Source organism: Myotis lucifugus, unplaced genomic scaffold, assembly GCF_000147115.1.
Source record: "Myotis lucifugus unplaced genomic scaffold, Myoluc2.0 scaffold_291, whole genome shotgun sequence".
Taxonomy (NCBI): Eukaryota; Metazoa; Chordata; class Mammalia; order Chiroptera; family Vespertilionidae; genus Myotis; species Myotis lucifugus.
This window is the reverse complement of record NW_005871339.1, coordinates 1,186,574-1,209,562: the sequence shown is the minus strand read 5'-3', so window position 1 is coordinate 1,209,562 and position 22,989 is coordinate 1,186,574. Positions and strand designations below refer to the sequence as shown.

The following is a 22,989-nucleotide window of genomic DNA, read 5'->3' as shown; positions in this document are numbered from 1 at the left end:
TTCTGGCGATGTGCAGTTTCCATTCCAGCTCTCAGCTGGTTTCCATGTTTTCTTTTGTGTGTGTCAGCACCGGGTGTTTTTCTCTCTGTGGGCTCTATTGCTGATGTCCAGGGACACGATGTTGCAGGCCTGGCCGGCCCTCGCATCTGCTACACTCCTGTCGGGGAGGCCCATGGAAGGGGAACTGGGACGGCTGCTGCCCGTCACGTGCTTGAATATAAAACTACTAATATTTTAGACTCTGAGTTTTGTTAGTATATTTTTATTTTTAATTCTTGGTTAGTTAGTGAATTAAATGTGAGGTTTTTAAAAATACCCTATGCCCTGTTACAGAACGATCTTTTGGATTTTAAAAAAAAATCAAGTTTATTTGCTTTCCAATGAGAGGAATTCATTTCTGCTATTCTCATCATTTCATTGGTTTGCTTTCTTTTGTGAATTGCTCCTTTTCTGCTCGTTTCAGTTATGTTTCTTTAATTTTAAATAATAAAACTAAGAAATAATACAAAAATCATTGCACAGTGAATTCTCCTCCAAGGCCCTCCGGCCGGGTCCCACAGATGTTTGTGACGTGTGTTTGTCCTGAGTCTATAAAGAGAAACATGTCAATTTGGATTTCCTCTTTGACCCAGGACTCATTGGGAAGAATAATTAACATTTTCAACTAGTTAGGCTCTCTTACATATTTTTGTTTCATTAATATTTTGTTTTATATAGAGTTAAGTTCAGAGAATGTGGCCTAAGCGATTTTTCTTTTTTTCAAATTGTTTTGAGCTTTGACTTGCAGCTGGTTTGGGGGTCCTTTAAACTTTTTCATGGGATTTTGGAAAAAAATGTGTACACAGTGCATTTTATTTAAAAATTCAAGTCAAATCACAAACAGTAGGATTTGTCTTTTTTAAAAAAATTTTTTATTGCTTAAAATATTACAAAGAGTAGTACATTTGTCTCCTTTTTTCCCCCTTGACCTTCCCCCAGCCTCGCTTACCCCCCAGTGTCTTGTGTCCATTGGTTATGCTTATATGTATGCATACAAGTACATTGGTTGATCTCTTACCCCCCCCCCACCCACCCTCCCCAGCCTTCCTGCTATAGTTTGACAGTCTGTTTAATGCTGCTCTGCCTCTGTATCTATTTTTGTGATTTGTCTTTTCCACCCTCATTTTGCATTTTCTCTGCAATCTATGGCATTTGCCCAGTTTCTCTGCAATCTGTGGCTGTGTGGCCGTGCCCTCCTCTCATCCCACAGACTTCATTCTCACATCCCCAGGCATATGCATGTTTCACTCACATAAGGTGCATTCCCTTACCCATTTCACTCTTCAACTCGAATTCTGCTTTCTGTGGTATGAGCACCATGTTGTGCACGTTCCCGGGCTGCGCTTTTCAGCCCCTCACCCGCACACTTCCTTGTCATGTTGTTGCTGGTATGCCCCTCGCCGGTTCTGCTTTTCTGCACAAAAGCAGCCCACTCTGAGCTCCTGACCTTGGTTCCAGCCAGCACCTGCCCAGGTCACTCCATGAGGCAGGCTGTGCAGGGCACCTGTGGCTTTGGCAAGAGGAGCCTTGATGACCGTGGGGGGTAGGGGCATGACGGGTCAGAGGAGCCAAGCCCACGATGACAGGTCTGACTGCTGTGCCAGCCCCACACAGTACCATTGGCTAGAACCAGTGCCTGGCCTATGGCTGCCAGCCAAGGCCCACCTTGGGAAGGCTGGTCCAGCGCTGGGGAGACCCACGGTCCCTCCTGGGGGAAGGCTACCCACTTGGCTGACCTGCTGTAGGCAGGAGCAGGCCGCCAGAAGCCTGGTGGGCTGCACTGAATGGGTGGGCTGACTCACACCTATTTCTTCAAGTCCAGAGAGGACATCTGCAGGTGCGTTTTCTCCTTAGAAGGGGTTCCTTTTCCCCTTTAAAGTCAAGGCTGGAATTCCTGGCTATGATTTTGCTGTGTAACTTTGCAAGATGCCACCATTTGGGAAAACAGGGGAAAGGGGACATGGGCTCTCTGTTATTTATTACAACTCCATATGGATCTATAATTATTTCAAAATAAAAAAATTAATTAAAAGATGAATAAGCCTGGTACATTATGTAATTAAAGAAATAGCTACCCAGATGTAAAAAAGTCTCACTATGCAGTGGAGAGTAGTTTATTCTGCTTTATTGCCTTATCCAGGTAAACTGTTTATAAACAATCATTTGAATTCTCAAACCTTTTATTGACTGGTTGGTCTCGACTCCTTCCCCACATCAGAGCCAGCTGTTGTCTCTACAATGCTGTTCATAGACAGTCCAAACTCAGTAGCTGTCAGGAGAAAGCATTCTTTCCCACCCACAGAGCAGTGGGTGGCCCGGGGGTTGGCCTGTCCAGGTGGGCTCTGAGCGCAGGAGGTCCTACTCCTCTCTGGAGGCTCTGGTCCTCCTTGGTCACCTTTAGAATGAGAAGCCCTGACTGGAGGGTTGGTCCCTCGCAATACCCATCCCAGGAAGGTTGTCCAGGAAGGAATGGGTACTGGAGGCATGGGGGGTACTCCGGAAGGGGTGCCAGGAGGTGGTGAGTTGGGGGCACCTCTTCAGGGTAGGGGGAAGCAGGGCTGGGTGGGCCAGGGTGGGGCTGAGTGCTGCTGCACACAGTACAACAGCAGAGCCTCTCTCAGCTCCTTCGAGAGGGGACAGGGTCTCCGTGGCCCTGCACACAGACCCTGAGCACCCTGTGAGCAGGTGTGACTGGAGCCCATGGGTGGGGATGCTGGGGGTCAGTACTGCTGGGCCATCCCTCCATACCATGGGTCCACCCAGGGACCAGGTCTTGCTCCCTCCATGACCCTTGCAGCAGCGACCCCCACCCTCACATGTCTGAGGAATACATTATTAAGCATAAAGAAACACTTAAAGCTACAGTGACTAAAACACAGGATCCATTCGCCAAAGCGACGCTCACCTCTAAACATCGGTTTCTGTACGTCTCAGGGTTTGGCGATTACACCATCAGCAGCGCCCTGGAGCCTCCTGAAGCCAACACCCTGGCTCCTGTGGCTGCTCCAGACAGCAGGGCCACCCACTCTTCCCTTGGAGAGCTGCCTCCAGGTTACAGGGCCCGTGAGGCGCTGTCACCCAGGCCTTGCCACGCCCTGTAGCCCTGGCCGGCTCTTCTGGGAGCAGTGGTGATCGAGGCCCCTCCACCTTCAGCCCCCAGGGACACAGCTCCAGTAGGAACCCTGGGCCTTGTATGGCCAGGAAACTTCTAGAAGCCCTGCCTGGCATGGCAGCCTCAGTCAGCCAGGGGGTTGGAGAAAGGCGTGGTCCAACCAGAATTTTATCTGACTCCACACATGCCAGAGAGAAGCCACCAGGGGAGGGGCTGGAGGGAGGAAGCCATGGGTCCTCGGGTCCTCATTGCAGGGGCAGGAGGTCATGGAAAGACGGCTCGCTGGGCACTGTGCACGCCTGTGCTTGTGGGCACGACCCGTCCTGTTCCAAGGCCAGATCGTCAGCCCATCACCCTGCTCCTGTGGGCAGGGTCCTTCTCACAGCCCTCATGAGGGTCAGTGACCTACCTGCTCAGGACCCTGTGCCGGTCGTCTTGCTTTCCCCTCCCCTTTCTCATAGCAGCCCCCTGTTGCTCCCCTAGGGGCTGCACTGCTGGTCTGGCCCATCCCCCAGTTGGTCCCCAAGCCCAGGGGCCAGATCCCTCAGGCGGGTCCTATCCACAGGCAAGGAGAGGGAAAGGCAGATAGAGGCCCTTTGCTTTGTCCCTTCAGTTGGCTGAGCAGGGCCTGCGGGGTTGGCCTCCCACACACCTGTGGAGACCTGTGTGGAGGAGCCAGCACAGATTGAGGGGAGCATGAGGGGAGTGCTCCAGCTGGGGGATGTGCTCTCTCTTCAGGTCTCCTTAGGAGCCACTCCAGGCCCCACTTAGAAGCCCTTTTGAAGGCCTGGAGACAGCCCAAGGCTGGAGCAGCAGGTGGCCACTCATGCACAGGGTCCATGGCTGGGTTCCTGGGGGGAGGGGGAGGGGAGAGTGGGGGCTTGGACAGGCAGCCACACACTAGGAGGCCCAGTAGCCCTCACACAGCCCTGTTGGGTCTGCTGAGCACTCACTAGTCTCTGGACAGAAGACAACCCAGGCCCCAGTGCTCCTCATGTGTTATGGGCCTCACTGCACCATGGGCAGGCCCAGTCCAGAGGAGTGAGCTGGCTGTGGGGGTGGGGAGGAGCACTGGCATAGAGACTGTGGGTGTCATCACGTGGGACCTGCTGTTCACTTCTGGGGAAATTCAACAGGGCAGCCACCTGGGTTGCAAAGACGCACCCCTCCCCCATCTGCCTTCGTCCCTCCAGATATGAGGTCTGGGTCCTGTGCACATTGGCCAGACTAAAATGACCTCCTCCTGCGTGCTGGGCATTGCATTGGGAGTTCTGGCCTTCAGGGCCTGTAGATTAGCTGGCGCCAGCGGGCCCCTCCCTTCTCCCTGCTGTCCTCCTCCCTGCAGGCTTCCCACAGCGGCCAGCTACCTGCTGAGTAGTGCAGCCCGGGACCTGCAAGGGCTTCTCTCCCTAATGAACTTTCCTTGCTGAGAGGTAGGGAGGGGTGTGGATCACCCTGGTCACATCTGAGCACCACACCCTCCCCCCTGCCCCTCCAGTCCCTCAGCTTCCTGCTGCCTGCACAGAGGCTGACTGGTTCATGCTCAGTCCTGAGGGGGCAGCGAGGGAATACCGGGGAGCACCCGTGGAGCTGGGTGGGGGGCTTGCTGTTTGTGACCCCAAGAGCAGGTGTCTGTGCCTGGCTGAGGTCCTGAGGCAGCCACCAGACCAAATGTGGGTCAGGCTGTGCTTGTGGCCCGCACAGGCTGCCGCTGCTGTGTAGGGGGGGGGGGAGAACTCGGCAACCCCAACAGTCCTGCCCTGCCCGGCACAATGACCAGTGTCTCTGGCTTGAGTTTGGGGGTTAGCCAGGAATGGAACGTTTTAAAATGAGTCTAAAAGAAAAGAGAACACGGACTTGCTTAGGATGGCAGGCGGGGCAGGCTCACGGCAGGGGTCATGGGGCCGGCGCTCATCCAAGGGGCGGGGGGTTGGGAGGGCCTCCTCCAGGTGGGTAGGAGACGGCTACAGGAGCGGGGCTACAGGAGCGGGGCTACAGGAGCGGGGCTACAGGAGCGGGGCTACAGGAGCGGGGCTACAGGATCTGGACCGGACGTCTTCCAGTTGTGACCAAGGCGCTGTGTGGGTAGGCGCGGGGGGGAGGGGGGGGCTCGGGAGGGGACTCCGGGAGGGGTGGTCCAGTAAGGGCTGCGGCTAGAGGGGGTGGAGCTATTGGGGGTGGTGCAGCGGGGGCTGCAGCCCGGGGCTGGGGGTCCTGTAGGAACTCTGAAGGGACTGTCCAGCGGGGGCTGCATCCCGGGGTGAGGGTGGGGGGTAGAGGGCGGGGGATCCTGTAGGAACTCTGAAGGGGCTGTAGCAGGGACTGTCCAGCTCCACCGGGGGCTGCAGCCTGGGTGGGGGGAGTGGTGGGCGTGACCCAGCAGACTCCGGGAGGGGTCAGGAAGGGGTAATCCAGCGGGGAGGGGGCTCCGGGAGGTTAGCCCAGTGGGGGCTGCAGCCGGGGTCCGAAGGACGCACAGGGGTGACCCCGTGCTCCCCATTCGGCGCCCAGACCTGCTCCACCAGGGAAATGTGTGAACTGGGGAGGTGACGGGGTCGGGCCGGGTAGGAACTGAGACCCGAGACGAACCGCACGCGGGTGTTCACCTCCCGGAGGGCGAAAAAGACCCGGGTCCCTGCGTCCGGGGCGTGGCTTTCCCGTCAGCGCCCGCGGCGCGGGTAATTTTTGGCGCGGGTAATTTTTGGCGCTCTCGGACCAGCACCGCCTGTCATGGCTGGGAGCTAGTTCCCGGCGCTACTGCCTACCTCTCAGGTAATCGACCTGCAGGGCGGGGCATGTAGGAACGCGGCCGGAGACTGGCCGGGGCGCGGGTTCCGGGTCTCAAGGGGGCAGGCAGGGGGCGCGAGTTCTGCGTCTTAGGGATGAATGCAGAGGGCTGCGCGGGCCTGGGGCGCAGGGAGAAAGCCGGTAGCACAGGCTCCGGTTCTCTGGGGTGAATGCACAGGAGTGCAGGCCGGGACGAGGGGATCCTGGTGAGGCGCGGCCCGGGCTGCGGGTGCCGGGCGGGCCTTGAAGTGAATGCGGCGGGAGGCGCGAGCCGGGGTCTCAGAGGGGAATGCAGGGGGCGCAGGCCGGGACCTGGGAGCAGGGAGCTGGGCGAACAGTGACACAGGCCGGTTCCCGCCAGCTGTGACTGTGGGCTCCACGCGCAGCACCCATCCCTGCCACACTGTCCACGTGTTAGCCTCCCCCCCCCCCCGCCCCCCGCTGCCACCGCAGCATTTCTGCCCCGTGGTCCCGGCGGGCACGCTCTGAACCTCTGCGATGCGGGAGGCTCACCTCCGATCAGCTCCCCGAACTGCTCCCCCCGGTCCAGCTTGCTGGTGCTGTGAGCGCCCTGATCTTCCCGGCGGACGCAGGGTGCCTCCCGGGCACGAGCAGAGAATCACGTGGACATGGCGCGCGCTCAGGCGCCCTGGCACGTAGTGGCTGGCTGTTGAGCCTCTGGGCGCGCTGGAGCTTGTCCCAGAACCTGCACAGTGTGCCTGCAGCTCTTTCCTGAGTGGGTTCTTCCAACCCTTGAACTAGAGAACTATTCCAAGGGTCCTGGCTACTTCCCCTGGGGAATCCAGCGGAGTGGCCCAGGTGCACACTGTGTGGTCATATAGCAGGAGGCCCAAGTTTAATAAGACTTAAGGCAGGTGAGCCCCACTCAGGGTACAGGTGAGACTCTGAGTCAGCTCAGAAACCCAGAATGCATCTAGGCAAAGCTATTTTCCAGGCTGCCCAAAGTGCAGGAGGAATAAAGTTCATACAGCTGAGATCTGAGCACCCTGCCAAGAGGTGACCAGGTGCCCCTTGCCCCTAAAGGAGACGGAGGGCCCCCTTCAGCCCAGACTGAATCTGCAGAGCCAGGAACCTTTGGCCCAGCAGAATTGCCTCCCTCTGTAGGTCTGGGAGCCCTGGACCCGTCGCCAGCGTTCCCAGCTGCTGTGTCACCCAGCTCTGTTGGACTGCATCCCACTGCCAGTTGTCCTCTTGGCTTGGCACTGCTAAACTGCTCTCTTTCAGAGGGTGCCTTGGTGGATTGAATAACCCCAAATGTTAGTTACCTGTGCTGGACAAAGGTGAGCAACGCCTCCAGGGTGTTTTAAACTTGTGAGTTGGGTGTCAGTGGGTTTAATTTTACTCATTGGGACACAGAACTCTGTCATGTAACCTGGGAGGGTGCAAAGATATTTTTTTCTTCCTTTTTTACCAGCAGGTGTTTTTAAAATGTAAGAAACCTCCCTGGGTAACCTGGGAGAGTAGTAGCTGGTTTAATTTTTTTTTTATTGATTCTTTTTAGAGAGGGAGGAAGTGGGGAGGAGAGATTGAGACATTGATTGGTTGCCTCTGGTACATGCCCCAACTTGGCATCAAACCTGTGACCTTCTGTTGCAGGGCATGACACTCCAACCAACTCAGCCATACTGGCCAGCGAGTAGTAGCTGGTTTAAAACACAAAATGAGAGAGGTGGTGTTTGCTTTTGTTTTGCTTTTGGGTCTCCAACCTTCCTAGGTGCTGGGAGGACAAAGCCAGGGGGAGCCACTGGTGCTCCACACTCCCCCCAGGGCAGGTGCAGAAGGAGTCCAAAGGGGGAACTGAAAGAGCCTTCTGGAGTCAGAGGTACAGGTCCTTGGGGAGGCCACCCCATGATCCTCTGGCTGCTCCTGAAGTTGCAATGGGCTGGGGTGGGGTCAGGACACGTGGGGTCCAGGCCTGGTTTGCTGCTCACTGGCCCTGAGCTTGGGCACCTCACTTGCCTTCTGTGCTGTGTCCCTTCCCCTCATCTTCCTGGAGCCCAAGGTTGGGCTGGGCCTGTGTGGAGTAGAGCAGTCTGGGCTTTTCAGGCCGAGGACTTTGAGTTTTATCCAGGGACGCCGACTCCCTGCCAGCTGGTGATTACACTCATGTGAGCTGATTAAACTGACAGAATAAGACTGAAGGCAGGTGAGCCCCACTCTGGGCAGCAGGGCCCAGCCTTGGTGACTTCGGGCCTGGCTTCTGAGTCTGCTCTTAAAAAAAAAAAATGTTTATTGATTTCAGAGATGGAGAGAGAGATAGAAACATCAATGAGGAGAGAGAATCATTGATCAGCTGCTTCCTGCTGGCCCCCCACTGGGGATTGAGCTTGCAACCTGGGCATGTGCCCTGACCGGGAATCAAACCATGACCTCTTGGCTCATAGGTTGACGCTCAACCGCTGAGCCACAGCAGCGGGGCCTGCTCTTTCCTTTGAACATCAGTCCCCACACAGGTGGCCTTCCCTCTTGGAGATGCCAAGTAACAGCTAAGCCGCCCACTGTGTCCGGGACCTGAAATCTGCTCTGTAAGGATGCTTTGGCCCTGTGCTGCTCCACATTTTTTCCATGGTGGCCCTGTGGTGCTCCACATTTCTTCCATATTAAAAATGGACTTCAAATAAGACCCTGGATTTTTGGCCACTGCTCCTGGGATGAGGCCAAGCTCCTCCGCATGACCCCGATCTGCCCAAGCTCACTTTGCAGTTTCCCGGCCATCCAGTGGTCACCTTTCCCACAAGGCTTTGCAAGTGTGTGTACAACAGTGTGGACACTGTGGGGAATGCATAGGAGAGAGGCACATTCCATAGGGCAGTGGTCGGCAAACCTCGGCTCTTGAGCCACATGGCCCTCCTTGGCCCCTTGAGTGTGGCTCTTCCACAAAATACCACGTGCGCACGTACAGTGCGATTGAAACTTCGTGGCCCATGCACAGAAGTTGGTTTTCGGCCTGGGCGATCTATTTTGAAGAAGTGGTTCGGAAGTGGGGTGTCGGTGGGTCAGGCGGCGGGAGATGCGGTGCAGGTGGGCTGCGGGATATGCAGCGCGGGGGAGGTGCGCACAAGTCATGCACGAGTTGAGTGAGCCAGTCAGTCAGCAGTCTCATCGTGCAGTGGTTAGTGCTAGTCGCGTCCGCAAATCGCGCGCGGGTGACCAAAGTACCTTCTCGAAGCATAAAGTTACCTGTATTTTTCCAACCAGCTGCAAATCCACAGGTATTTTTGTCATCAATTTAAGAATTGTAATTATTTTGTGTTGGTGGCTTTATTATTATAAAATAAAACTTATCTGCTTAGAGGGGTTTAAATGCCTAACCTTGCTAAATAACTTCTCTCGCTTACTGTTTCTTTCCTTTCTTAGCACTCATGACAACTGCAATTATTTGATGTGACTATTTATTTATTTAAAGTTGATCTTCCTCACTAGAATGTAAGTTCCAGAAGGATGTCATGTTATCTCCAGTTTTAGACACATAATAGGCATTCCATAAATATATTAGTGTATTGAACTCATGCTGTTAATACTAAGTACTCAATCCAAAATTATTAATTAAGTTAATAACAATGTACCTACCTATATAGTTTAAGTTTAAAAAATTAGGCTCTCAAAAGAAAGTTCAATCGTTGTACTGTTGGTATTTGGCTCTGTTGACTAATGAGTTTGCCGACCACTGCCCTAGGGGATATAAACTTAGTCCCAGGCTCTCCTTTAGTTCAAAGACATGTAATCACGAACTGCCCCAGGGAGTCCCCAGGGTGAACTTTTAGTTGTTCTTGCCTGGCCTGCTGTGCTGGCTCCTGTTATGTAACTCAGCAGGAAGGTGGGGGCTGTGGTAATTACGTGACCCCGCAGGTTGAGCCCTGCACTGGGCAGTGTCCCCAGACTGCAGAGGTGGAGCTGGAGGGCTGCCTGTGAGGTCAGGTGCTTGATGGGTCAGCCCTGAGGGTTGGGTGAGAGGGAAGGGGCAGAGTTTGTAGGACTCTGAGGAGGCAGTTTGGGTTGCTACCACGAGAGGCCCTTGTGAACCCCGTCCCTCCGGCCCTGGACCTGGGTGTCTGCAGACACTCCCCCCACTCTGACGTCCACCCGTATTGAGGGCTCCCTGGCCATCACCTGGGGTGGCTCCTTGCATGTCCATCCTTCTGGGAAGTGGGGCTGGTTCACCTGTGTTGTGACCCTGGAGGACCGGGTGTTTACCCTGAAGCCTGGGTACCGGCTGTCCAGGGGGTGTTCTGGTCCGTACCAGCCAGGAGGTCTGAAGCAGTGTCTCTTGGGCTTGCGCACTTGGTCACCCACGGGCATGCCTGTGAGGCATGTTAAGGTGCACAGTCCTGGCCAGCCCAGACCTTCAGGTGGCCACGTGGGACGGGGCTCAGAGCTCATCTCTGACAGGCACTTCCTGTAGTTTAAGAAGCACTGCCTGTGGTTTCGGAAGCTGTAGAAATGAAACCAAGTGTGTTGGTTCTGGTACCTGAGACCTGTGCCGTTGCCCCAGGATTTGGGGACATCAGGTAAGGGAAGTTCCCGTCGCTTCTGGAGATGACAGGAGGGCCAAGTACAGGGCTCCTGGGGACCCTGGGCTTAAATTCTTGGCTGTTTGCCCATGCCTGCTGCTCAGGTGGGTGAGTGTATGGTTGCTCTGGTATCCAGGGAACAGTGCACTAAGAGTGGGAAAGTGAACTGAGGGGTGTCCTGGAGCTGGAATGGGGTCCCCTGTGGTATGTGTACCCTGAGGTGGGCCGCTCTGCCTGTAGTACACCCTGTGGCCTGGGGCTGCCCCCTGTGTTGAAGGGGCCAAGGCCCTCTCAGCTGTTTTTGCAAGTTCCAGGGGGATTGGAAAAGCAGCCGGGCCTGTGTGGCCTGTGTGTTCTTTCCTGGGTGCTGGGGGAGGGGACCAAGTTTGCCCTCCCCTGCCTGGCTGCTTGTTTCATTTGGACCCTTGAAATGGTGGGTGCTATCCCAGGATCCTGTAACACCCAGGCCACTGTTGCCCCCACAGCCCCCTCCCTTTGAAGTTCTCTAATTCCAGAAGCTGCCCCCTGCCCATGCCCTGCCGTTCCTTTTGGCCCCACAAACCCACCAAGCCCAGCTTGAGGGGTTTCACTGCCCTCCCTCCACCTCATTTTCCCTGAGTTTCAGAAATAAGCACTGGGGTTTAGAAGGCAAAGGACTCTCACTCATCAGACCACAGTTCCCTTTGCTGAAGCTCTCCTCCTGCCCAGAGTAATCAGAGGTCTGGTGAGCGGTCTCTCTCTGCCCTCGGTGGCCCCTGGGGGTCTCTGCTGTTCCCTGGTCTTCCTGGGCCTCATCGAGGGAGGAATGTAGGAACAATTCCTGCTTGGATGGTCTCTGAGCAGCATGCTGGCCAAGCGCACAGGGCATAAGTGCCCAGAATCTGGTGGCTTTTCCAGAGCACCGGGTCCTATATCTTGGGAACCTTTTGCTTCTACTGCTTGGGGATTAGAGGAGATTTCTCCCCAAATGCAGACCTTCTGCAGTCACCCTCCCAGAGCAGGTTGTGTAGTAAGGGGCACAGAGCTGTCCCAACATCTCTCAGCCCCCCCCCCCCCACACACACACCCAGGGTGTCCCCGCCCCTCCTGAGCCATGGAAATGGTGCGCCCTTCCTCATTCCTATCGTGTCAGCTTGGCATGGGCACCCTTTGTCACCTGACACAGTTGTCATGGCAGCTCCCTTTTTGACTCTCACTGAAAAGCAAAGTTTGTATCAGTGCCTTAATGGAAAACGAATAGCATGTAACATATAGCAAAGGAGTCATAAAAAAAACAAAACAGCAGATAACTTTGTATTCTGATAACTAGACATGAGCATGTGTCTGTGCTATAAAGGGCGAGTAGTGGGCATCGGAACAGTGCCATCACCCTTGCACCAAACGGAGGCACCACCCAAAACGTCCTGGGCCAGGCCACCCTCCCTCAGCTCATGGTGGTCTGGAGCTTCTTCTGTCCCCTGTGGCCCCTTCCCTTCTGGTACACTCCTCGCTGGCTCCTGCTTCTCCCTTTGCCTCCCCAGCTGCTCTGGGCTCTTCCTCCAAACTGGCTTCTCCACCCTCTGGCTGGAGGATGCCATGCTGCCCAGTCTTGTGCATGGAGTCCCCCAGGGGCCAGTGGAACAGTGAGAACAGGCTGTCCCAGACACCCCTCCTGGGGAGGGACGTGTGCCCTCAGAGGTCTCCACAGGCTGGTGGTTACCACATGGGGCCAGGAAGCCCTGGAGACTCCCTGGAGGTGGTGATAGCCTGGTCTGGGTGGATGTGGCCTCTGGATTGTGGAGAGCCCCATCCAGGTTGAGAGCATGGGGCTGGGGCCTGTGGGCCCCTCTCCCCAACTCCGTGTGAATGTGGGATCCTGACTGAGTGAGAGAGGGAAGACGGCCCTTCAGCCAAGTTCTGGGGAGGAGGGGAGGTGTCTGCGGGCTGCTGAGTTGCCCTGACTCTCTGCTCTTCCCTCCAGGAGCAGCATCACCTTCAGTCCCTCCAGGACCGCGTGGAGCCTGGGCAGCATGGCATCCTCCAGCCAGAGGGTGGAGAAGCCAGTGTCCCCAGAACCCCAGGCGGAGCCCGGGCCGGAGCCTGGGCCGGGCCGCGAGCTTCAGTCCTGGCAGTGGCTGGTATTCTACCTCTGCTTCTACGGCTTCATGTCCCAGATGCGGCCCGGGGAGAGCTTCATCACCCCCTACCTCTTGGGCCCTGCTAAGAACTTCACGAAGAAGCAGGTATGTGGACATGGGGATAGCGGGCAGGGGTGCCCCCTGGATGGGGAAGCAGCTGGGGCTGTTGAGGTTAGGCAGCCATGTGGTGTCCTGGGTCCTGTCCCCAGTCCCTGAGGGGGCACTGAGGGGCCTGACTCTCACTTATTAACCAGGCCAGTTAAAGAGTGACAGTGGCTGCAGAGGGGTCTCTGAGGGAGGAGTGCAAGGCGGGGAGAGGGAGCCCACCTGCTTGGCACCTGCTTCCAGCAGAGACTCAGCAGCTATTTGCCTAAGGAGATTACTGAAGGAATTTCCTTCACTCGCAAGGAGGACAAAGGGTCTTGTTGAAAGCTGACTAAGTAAGCTTATCCCAGAGGTGAGTGGTGGGGTAGGAGGAGGAGGCAGGACAGGCTCTAGCCCCAGTGCTTTCCTTCTCCAGCTTTTGCTATTTCCTTCTCCATAAAAGAAAACCAAGAAACTCAGAGGCTGTTGGTTGATGAGGCGCACACTCAGGATGCGCATTCGAGCTCTGGTCACCACCCTGCTCTCCACCTGAGGACCCCGGCACTGCCCCAGAGCTGGGCTTGGTCAGAGCTGGTCCTGATCAGAACTGGTTCCGGGCTGCTCACCTCCATTCCCCCCGCCTCCTCTGCCCTTCCCATGTGGCCATCAGCCTCCCCACCCCTTGTCACCATAGCCGATCTCCCTGGGTCCCACTGTGCTCTTGATTTCTTCGGGAAGCCCCTGCCTTTCCCTGGCGTGGAGCTTGGCCCCTACCCCTTGCATACCCTCAAGTTGTTTAAGTCCAATGCAGTGTCTGTGCGGATGTGGCCCCTCCCCTCCAAGTCGCCATCTTGGAGATAAGGAAATGGCCACATACCGGCCCACACGAACTCAGAGTCTGTCACTGCGTCTGACCCCATGGCCGGTGCTGACTGCTGGAGCTGGTCACTTCCCAGGTGAGGCTGGATAGGGGGCTGGGGCCTATGGGGTTGTCTCCTGTGCCCCCCAGACCCTCCTGGACTCCCGAGTAACCATCCCTCACTCACTGGGCAGCCGAGGGTTCTCCTTCCTTAGAACACTAATCAGATCTTAAAGAGGGGCCATCGTCTGCTGTGATTACAGGAATCATCATGTATACGGAGCTCTAGTAAGATAACAGGAAAAATCTCTGTAGCAAAAAATGTATAAGTCCCATTCGCCTGCCCTCTCTGGTTGCACATTAACTGATTATATAGTAGGTTCCAGAAGTGAAGCCATTCCCCCAAGCTTGGGTGTCATCAGGGAGACCACAGGCTTGTGTCTGGGAAGTGCGCATGAGCCTGCCTGCCGGGCTTGGCTGGGGAGAGTTACCCACGTGGGTCAGAGACTGTCTTACAAAGGACACGCCCTAGGGCAGTGATGGCGAACCTATGACACGCGTGTCAGAGGTGACACGCGAACTCATTTTTTTGGTTGATTTTTCTTTGTTAAATGGCATTTAAATATATAAAATAAATATCAAAAGTATAAATCTTTGTTTTACTATGGTTGCAAATATCAAAAAATTTCTATATGTGACACGGCACCAGAGTTAAGTTAGGGTTTTTCAAAATGCTGACACGCCGAGCTCAAAAGGTTCGCCATCACTGCCCTCGGGGATTAAACCCGGTGTGTCTGCTCTCAGTGTGTCACCCCGAGGGACGACACTGCCATATCCTGGACACCGACACTTGCTCCCTCTGCCCAAGGCCACAGCTTCCAGTTTCCCTCTTGCCCCTGTTGACCTTCTGCCCATCTGATAGCTACTGGATTTGTGTTTCCTCGATTTCTGCCTTGGCGTGTTTCCTGGCTGTTCCCATGCCAGGGCTGTGAGTAAACCAGTGGAGCGAGAGGGTCCAACCAGCCTCGCCGTGGGCCCTGCATGCTGATCAAGGCTCTACTCTGGCCCTTGGTTTCCCTCTGTCAAGTGAGGCCTTGGAGCCTGCTGGCCTCTCGGGGCTGAGGGCCACCTGTGCTGATCTTAGCAGACAGTCACGCTCATGGTGTGGTTATGGTGGGGGCTACCGAAGGGCATTGGTGGCTACAGTAATGAGCTGCATGGGGTCACGAGCCTGCTGTCCCACAGGTCACCAATGAGATCACGCCGGTGCTGTCCTACTCCTACATGGCCGTGCTGGTGCCCATGTTCCTGCTGACGGACTACCTGCGCTATAAGCCGGTGCTGCTTCTGCAGGGCCTGAGCTATATCGCTGTGTGGCTGCTGCTGCTGTTTGGCGACTCCGTGCTGCACATGCAGTTCATGGAGTTCTTCTACAGCCTCACCATGGCCGCCCGCATAGCCTACTCCTCCTACATCTTCTCGCTCGTGCGCCCCGCCCAGTATCAGCGCATGGCCAGCTACTCCAGGTCCGCAGTGCTCCTGGGCGTCTTCACCAGCTCTGTGCTGGGCCAGCTGCTTGTCACTGTGGGCAAGTTCTCCTTCACCACGCTCAACTACATCTCACTGGCCTTCCTCACCTTCAGCCTGATCCTCGCCATGTTCCTGAAGCGCCCCAAGCGCAGCCTCTTTTTCAACCGCAGTGAGCCTGCCCATGGCGAGGCCTCGCCCTCGGAGCTGGACAAGATGCACCCTGGCCCTGGCCAGCCCGCGGGCAGGAAGCTCTGCGGGACTCCGCTGGCGGGCTGGAGGGACTGGATCCTCGTGCGCATGCTCCGGGAGTTAGGAGCCAGCCTGCGGCTGCCACAGCTGCGCCTCTGGTCCCTCTGGTGGGTCTTTAACTCGGCTGGCTACTACATGATCGTCTTCTATGTGCACATCCTGTGGAACGACATCGACCCCACCAAAGACACCACCAAGGTCTACAACGGTGGCGTGGATGCCGCCTCCACTCTGCTCGGTACGCCCAGCCAGCTCCGCCCGCCCTGCCCACCCTAGGAGGATGGCAGACAGTGACTGTCCTGTCTCCCCAGGCGCCATCACCGCCTTCGCCGCGGGCTTTGTGAAGATCCAGTGGGCCCTGTGGGCGAAACTGATCATCGGAGGCGTGACAGCCGTGCAGGCCGGGCTGATCTTCCTCATGCACAAAACGGGCAGCATCTGGCTGTGCTACACGGCCTTCGTGCTCTTCCGTGGCTTCTACCAGTTCCTGGTGCCCATCGCCATGTGAGTTGGGCTGTGTGGGGTGGACGAGAGGCCGAGCAGTGTGAAGCAAACTTGGTGGTGGGAGGAGCGGTGAACCCTGGACACCTTTAGGCAGGGGCGCAATGTCCCCTTGTCCATAGCACACACATCCCAGCTGTCTGCCATGGCCCTGAGACTTGGCAAGGAGCCCTCCCATGCAGCACATTCTCTGCTCCTCCCATCAAGGCCCCTTGGTGTCCACAGGGACTGGTCCTCGTGAAGTTTTTCCTCCCAGCCTCCCTGCCCCGTTTCCCAGGCCCCAGGAGCTGCTGTGGTCCCATCTTGGGTAGCCCATGGCCTTCCCCGCCCTCTCTGTTCTCACTGTGGGGAACAGCAGCTCCTGGCCAAGGAGTGACCAGGTGTCCCAGCTTACCTTCTGTCCAGGACTCTCCTGGTGCCCTCATGTTCCTCACACCCCTGGGGACTCTCCTGCATCTGCCCAGGGACATCCTGAGACCTGCCCACCAGCTCCCCTGTACTTCCAGAACCTTCCCCTGCTCATGTTCTGCTTGCTCCTATGACCCTCTGTGTTCCTGTGAACTGACCTTTCACATACCACACATGCTCACACTACATGTGCTCATACCACATGTGCTCACACCACATGTGCTCATACCACACAGAGCACACACTACATGTGTTCACACCACATGTGCTCACACCACACGTGCTCACACCGCACGTGCTCACACCACACGTGCTTACACCACACATGCTCACACCACACAGGCACACACTACATGTGCTCACACCACATAGGTACACAGAAGCCTGCTTCCCTGCGCCTCCTGCACCTGGTGTGTCTGTCTGTCACCATAGTCCCCCTCCAACCCCCAAAGTGGGGCACCTTCTATCTTCCTCCTACTCACACCCATGTTAGAAGATCTTTCCCACCTCGTCTTCAGCTCAGACAGTATCCTCAGTCTCCTGACCCACTGCAGTTCCCACCTCCATGGAGTGGTGGCCTGACTCCCTGTGCCGTCTCACAGAAGCGCCCGGCACACACTGCCCTGTCCACTTTCGGCCTGCACCTGCCCTGGGCTCAGAGCCTGGGTCAAACCTAGTGTCCTTCCTGTCCTCCTGAGGGCCAAGTTGCCAGACACCCTGACGACACTCCTGGCAGAAGACACCTTTCCATTTAGCTGGCCAAAATGCAGGTGTAATTGGTCCTCGTGGTGGCAAGTGGCATGCCACATAGCTAATCCCCAACTGATGGGGATGCCGCCTTCAGTATTTTGCTGTGACAGGCAACAGTGAGATCACTATCCTCTCAACCTGCATTTTCCTTTCCAAATTCTGATGATGGTCTCAGGTGTTCCTAGAAAGGAACTGGTCGGGTGAAAGGTCATGAGCTTTGGTGGATAGGGGGTGTTGGTAGATACGGCAGACGCCTGCCGGCCAAGCGAGCTACCCTGTGGCCTGAGGGCCAGCTTGCCTTTTCTTAGTGCAGCAGGGCTGGCTCCTGCCTGGTGTTAGTGGACGCTTCACATTGGTGGGCTCTCTTTCTGCTGGGATTTCCTGTTTTCCCTCTTTATCTGTAGCACACTTACATCTACCGTATGTGGTAGGTGTGTTATGCTCTGCCTCTCATCTACTTACAGAGTAGGTGCGCCATGTGAAACACTCCTGCAGAGGGTGTGGCGTGTGGGTGGCATGGCATTCGCGGTGCTGGCGGGACCTGACCCAGCTCCGGTGTCCTAAGAGTTAATCTGTCCTCTCAGACCTTTGATTGACAAGGCCTTTTCTCAGTTTGTGTGCAGTCTTTGTCATGTGATTGCTCATTCTTCAAAATATATTTTATTGATTTTTTTACAGAGCGGAAGGGAGAGGGATAGAGTTAGAAACATCAATGAGAGAGAAACATTGACCAGCTGCCTTTTGCACACCCCCTACTGGGGATGTGCCTACAACCAAGGTACATGCCCTTGGCCGGAATCGAACCTCGGACCCTTCAGTCCCCAGGCCGACACTCCATCCACTGAGCCAAACCGGTCAGGGCCATTCTTCAGAACTTTAGAATATTTCTTTTCTTTTTTTTTAATTGACATTAGAGAGTAAGGGAAAGGGAGAGAGAGAGAGAAACATCAGTGATGATAGAGAATCATTGATCAGCTGCCTCTTGCAAACCCCCCACTAGCAATTAAGCCCACAACCTAGATATGTGCCCTTGACTGGAATCGAATCATGACCTCCTGGTTATAGCTGGACACTCAACTACTGAGCCATGCCGGCTGGATGAGAACTTTAGACTATTTCTTGTTTAGTCATTATTTTTAAAGGCACTTGGGGAATTTTAATTGGAAGTACGTTCAAATGTTAATTTCATTGCAGAGGATTGGGAGCCCTGAGAATATTAATTCCTTCTTCTCTCCTATTTGTTTAACTGTTCTTACTCTAACTTATTGAATCATTGAATGACTTTAAAATCATTAAAGACTCTACTATCATTAAGGACTTTAATTCTAGAACTTTTCTCATGATGCTCTGCCCGTTCTCCTGGGGATGATTTTCTGAGAATGCCGCAATGAATGGGTTACTCCATGCCAGGGTTACTAGGAGACTTTTTAAATGTCTTCCCCGAGTTTGCATTTGGCAGTTTTGCATTCACTTTGTGAGTCATTGAGGGAGGATGAAGTGGGTGGGCTGGGTGCTGGGCTGGGCTTGCTGGTCTCCAGTGGCCTTAGCAGGCATGGCCAGTCATCAGACCACATAGCTGTTTCTGGCAGCCAGTGGCAGCCTAGACCTCACCTTTGTACTTGTGGGCACTTCTTGGGCCTCCCAGCCGAGGCTGATCTTGGTCTGCTTTCCCTTTAAGTTTTCAGATCGCGTCTTCTCTTTCTAAGGAGCTCTGTGCCCTGGTCTTCGGGATCAACACGTTCCTTGCCATTGTTCTCAAGACCATCATCACCCTCATCGTTTCCGACAAGCGGGGCCTGGGCCTCCACGTCCGATCCCAGGTCAGCCCCTGCGTTGGGTTTGCTTCCTTGGGGAGAGAGGACTCGGGGTGGGGGTGGGGTGGGGGGGGTGGGTGTCTGGGCCAGGGTCTCCTGGTGTTCACCCAACCAGCAGCATTGTCCCCTCCTTGGGCCCCAGACCACAGATCTACTGAGGGCAGGGGGCGTGCACAGGGCGGGCCGGGGTCTCCAGCTGGATACACGGGACTTACTGAGTCAGAGCAGGAGTGTGAAGTGAGAGGCCCCAAGCAAGGAGGGAAGAAGGATCAGAGGACTGGCGCCAGGGAGCCATGATCTGGCAACCGCTGTGCCGGCCTGTCCTGCTGCCTCCTGGGGCCCAGGGTGGAGCTGAAACGCCGCTGACTCCACTTGGAACATGAGGCCTCTTAGTTGAGTCTGGATGCAGGTCATTTCTGGAGGTCTTCCTGGCCCTGGGCATCCCCCATGATGGCTGAGGGGCTCCTCACAGGAAGGGCAGAGGTGCGCCAGGAGTGCGTGGTGGGAGGGGCTGTCTGGAGGGCGTGAGCCCTGTGCCCAGGGATGGGCGGGTTGAGGTCTCTGGTGCAGCATCACTACCAGATTACTGACCTCTTAGGGTCAAGAAACAGAAGCCTCCCTCCCCTCGGGTCCCTCAGGCTGCTCTTTCATGTCCACACCACCTGACTCCCACCTGACTCCTCCCTCTTCCCCAACCGTGAGACCACATCTGTACCCACAGTTCTGCTCATTGCGTTCTTTTCCTTCCTGTTGTGTCAAGTTCTGTCTCGGTCGTCCCCCTTCCAGTCCAGAGAGCCTCCTTTAGCCATTATTTTTACTCCTGAAGGCTTCGGGGCTGACAGTTTTTCCCAGCAGGTGAAAGCTGTGCCACTTCCTTGTGGCCCTCGTAGTTTATGATGAAAAATTCTGCCATTCTAATTGTTCTTCCCCTAAGGTGTCATTTTTTTAAGTGGCTGCATTCAAGATTCTTTTCTTTGTCTTTCACTTTCAGAAGGTTGAACATGGGGTGGGGTGTCCTTGCCACCGTGGACGGGTGGGGGTGAAAGTCCTGAGTCCGCAGGGGTGGAGTTGGGCGTCGGCACTCCCGGTGGGTGGGAGTGAAAGTCCAGACTTTCCATGTGAGCTCTGTGGGGTGAACATTGCAACACTCCCCCATGGGCAGGGGCCTCCTGACAGCCCGGGTGACGAGGGTGGTTCTAGCCGGAGCAGGGCTGTTCGTCTGTCACCTCCTGTCCTGCTGGGTGTCCGTCTCCTGGTCCTCTGGTAGAGAGAGCAGCTTGGTTGGGGCTTTTTTTCTACACATGTTGCCATTTCCGGGCTGCTGGCGTCTTTAGTTTCAAAATACCTGCAGCAAAAAAGGAAATAAAGCCCGAGACCCATCACACGTCACCATGCTGTGCCTCGGGCTCTGGGGTCCCAGCTGGGCTGCCCCCCACCCTCCCACCTGCAGTCACTCTCTGATGTGTGCTCTGTGTGGCTTCCAGGGCTTCAGTCATACTGGGGAAGAATACGGGAACCATGTGACTCCATCTTCCTGGGAGCAAAGTCCTCCACGGGTCCCTTCCTGCTTTACTTTCTGAATGAGCAGGTTTCCTAGAAGGGCTGAGGGTGCCTGTGTCGCGAGGGGCACAGGGAGGGACTTGAGCCTGGCCAGGGCCACAGTCGCCTCGAGACCATCCGGACCTCCAGTCCCCCGGGTGCGCATGAGAATCAGGAGGGACATTTTTGTGGGCTGGGTGTGCATCTCTTGGTGTCACTACTGGTCAGTTTTGCCCGTCACCAGGGCGGCCACTGGCTCACTGTGTGGGGCTGTCCGTCCTTGACCGGCTTTACCACACGCACGGATGTCTGCGAGCCCTCAGCGGTGTGGGAACTCTGCCCATGGAGCGAAGTGCGCACGTGTGGTCACACAAAATAAGCAAAGCCCTGGGGGTAGATCACAGAGGCCACCAGAGACAGCAAAGGTGCCGGGGTTCTGAGAGAAATTGGGCTGTGCCGTGTGGCGGCAGGAGCGTGGAGGGCAGGCCTTGTGCACTGTGGGGCCTGCTCCTGGGCTGGCCTCTCACCCCTAGTGCCCACCCCACCCCTGCAGTGTTCCCGTGGCCTCTGAGCAGGAGGGAAAGAGGGAGGAATACACATCCATGTGGGCTGCCTCCCGACTGTCCCTCCCTTGTCGCCCTCCCCTCCCCTCTGCAAAGCCCCCTCATTTCCCAGGCCGCCCCTTATTCCCCACCCACACTTGCACCTTTCTCTGTTCCAGTTCCTCGTCTACTTTGGGTACTTCGTGGTGCTGTCCATTGCCTACTTCTTGGGAGCTGTGCTGGGGACCCTGTGGCACTTCCCGAGGAGCCACCACCAGCCCCTGCCCCTGGCCCAGGAGCTAAGGAGCCCCTCGGGGGAGAAAGCTGCTCAGGTGCTGAGCCTGCAGGATGGGGTCCTCAGCAACCTGCAGCCCGAAGCCACAACCCTGGCCCCGGAGGACGGTGCATGGACCGCAGGACCAGTCCTGAGGGACCAGCGCGCAGCCAAGGCCTGACCTGCTCTCTCTGCCCAGCTCAGTGAGTGGCCAAATTCTGACACCAGAGGCAATGTGCTCTGCATCCTCCAACATCCTCACTGAGCCTGGCGCCCTGACATCTCAGAACTGTCCCAACCCTGACAGGGTGCCGGTCCCTGTGGCCTGGCGCCCTGGCATCTCAGAACGGTCCACCCCTGGCTGGGTGCCGGTCCTCGGAATCAGGAAGCTGGGTTTTTGCAATATTTGAATTCTACTGTTCACATTATGGTACCAATGACCAATGGGGCCCCTATGACACACACCTTGAGGGCCACCTGCCTCGGCCAGTGGTGCCTTGGCTTGTCCTGCGGTGTCCCCAGACCCTGCACCTCTCAGGCCTCACATCCTGAATACGTACGCTCTGTAGTCTGCTGGGGACACTGGCAGCTGCCGGGCACTGTGGGTTGTGTCCCCTGCCTACACATGGCCAGTGGTGGGGTTCCACATGCCCACCAGGCCTCCCCGCCTTCACTCCCCTTGGGAGGCAGATCCCACTGGTCCCTGGGGACTGGGGAGATGGCCCCATGTGCTAGCCCGAGTGACACCAGCCCCTGCAGGCTGTCGTGGGCCCTGTAGGGTGGTGGTGGGGGCCTGGGTTCCCAGGGCTCGTGGCTAAACTGACATTTCTAGTTGCCCTGGTACTCATGTTTTAAACAGTGCTGTGCTCCTATTTTTTTAACTGTCATGAATGTGAACCCTACTGGTCCTCTGTTTCTGTGGGAGAAGCTGGTACTGGGGCAGGCAGGCGTTTCCCCACGGGATGAAATGGGGGTGCTGCAGTCTTTGGGAGCTGGCTCCTTCTGGGCCCCGGGCCCTGTCGTCCTTCCCCTTCCTGATGTGGGTTAACACTGGCCCAACTCACTGGTGATGGAGGCCACCTGGGCTGCTCACACACCAGCCCGGAGGACATGCCTCCTGGGGCTCCAGGAACCAGTCATGTGGTAATGTAAGACTTGAAACATTGAATAAACCACATGACCCGAGTTTGAGGGGCTCCTGATTCCAAACTGGTGGTGTGTGTATGTGTGTTGGGGGGGGGGGGGGTGCTGGGGTCTAGTGGGAGGCCAAGAAAGGGGACCAGCAAAGGAAGGGACCCAACTTGGGCCCACCATGTCCTTGATGCTGCTCCTCCCATCACCCTCTGTCCTCATGCCAAGTGGGGCAGCTGAGCAGCAGCCCAACAGGTGGGGTCCGGTGGAAAGGCCGCAGCTTGGAGCCAGCTTGGCAAGGAGGGTCAGAAACACTCCTGGCCTAGGAGGGGCTGCTGGAGCTGGCTGAATGGGGCACCTCGGGGCACCATGAGAGTCATGGAGAGTGTACACAGGGGTTGGCCCAAGTCACGGCCGATGGTGTGGGTCAGACTGATGGATTGGTCCCTGGGCGTGTCCACAGAGGCCACTGCTGCCCCTCTGACCCCGCTGGGAAGGGGCAGCACTGAGCCCAGGGCCCAGCACCATTTCCCATTTGTGCTTAGAGATCAAGCAAGACTTCATGGATTGGTTGGGGGGTTGGGGGGATCTCTTCTGGTCACTAACCCCACAATCAGGGCTCTGTGCCTTTGCACTGGGATACCTACCCCCCACCCCCCCAGCAAGAACACCATCAGCAGCTGGCTCAGCTGCTCCCTCTGAGCCCCTCCATGTGCACTGC

The 22,989-nt window shown here is 56.3% G+C and overlaps 1 protein-coding gene across 5 annotated transcripts; it reads left to right on the top strand.

The window, feature by feature from the left end:
• Window positions 1–5,119: 5,119 nt before the first annotated feature.
• SLC19A1 (solute carrier family 19 member 1) lies at window positions 5,120–22,323 on the top strand. Of its 5 annotated transcripts, none has more exons than XM_014465376.2 (6): window positions 5,120–5,236; window positions 12,431–12,692; window positions 14,776–15,547; window positions 15,621–15,813; window positions 18,647–18,788; window positions 21,043–22,323. In XM_014465376.2, the coding sequence occupies exons 2-6, from the start codon at window positions 12,480–12,482 to the stop codon at window positions 21,316–21,318; spliced, it is 1,596 nt and encodes a 531-aa protein (XP_014320862.1). In that variant the 5' UTR covers window positions 5,120–5,236; window positions 12,431–12,479; the 3' UTR covers window positions 21,319–22,323. The 5 variants fall into 5 exon arrangements, with proteins under 5 accessions (XP_014320862.1, XP_014320861.1, XP_006099989.1 ...); XM_014465375.2 differs by lacking the exon at window positions 5,120–5,236 and adding an exon at window positions 5,843–5,923; XM_006099927.3 differs by lacking the exon at window positions 5,120–5,236 and adding an exon at window positions 9,315–10,467.
• Window positions 22,324–22,989: the final 666 nt, after the last annotated feature.

Coding starts and splice junctions, on each gene's coding strand:
- SLC19A1 (XM_006099927.3), top strand. CDS start 10,400: ATGAAACCAAGTGTGTTGGTTCTGGTACCTGAGACCTGTGCCGTTGCC. Junction 12,693..14,775: donor AGAACTTCACGAAGAAGCAG/GTATGTGGACAT, acceptor GCTGTCCCACAG/GTCACCAATGAGATCACGCC. Junction 18,789..21,042: donor GCCTCCACGTCCGATCCCAG/GTCAGCCCCTGC, acceptor TCTCTGTTCCAG/TTCCTCGTCTACTTTGGGTA.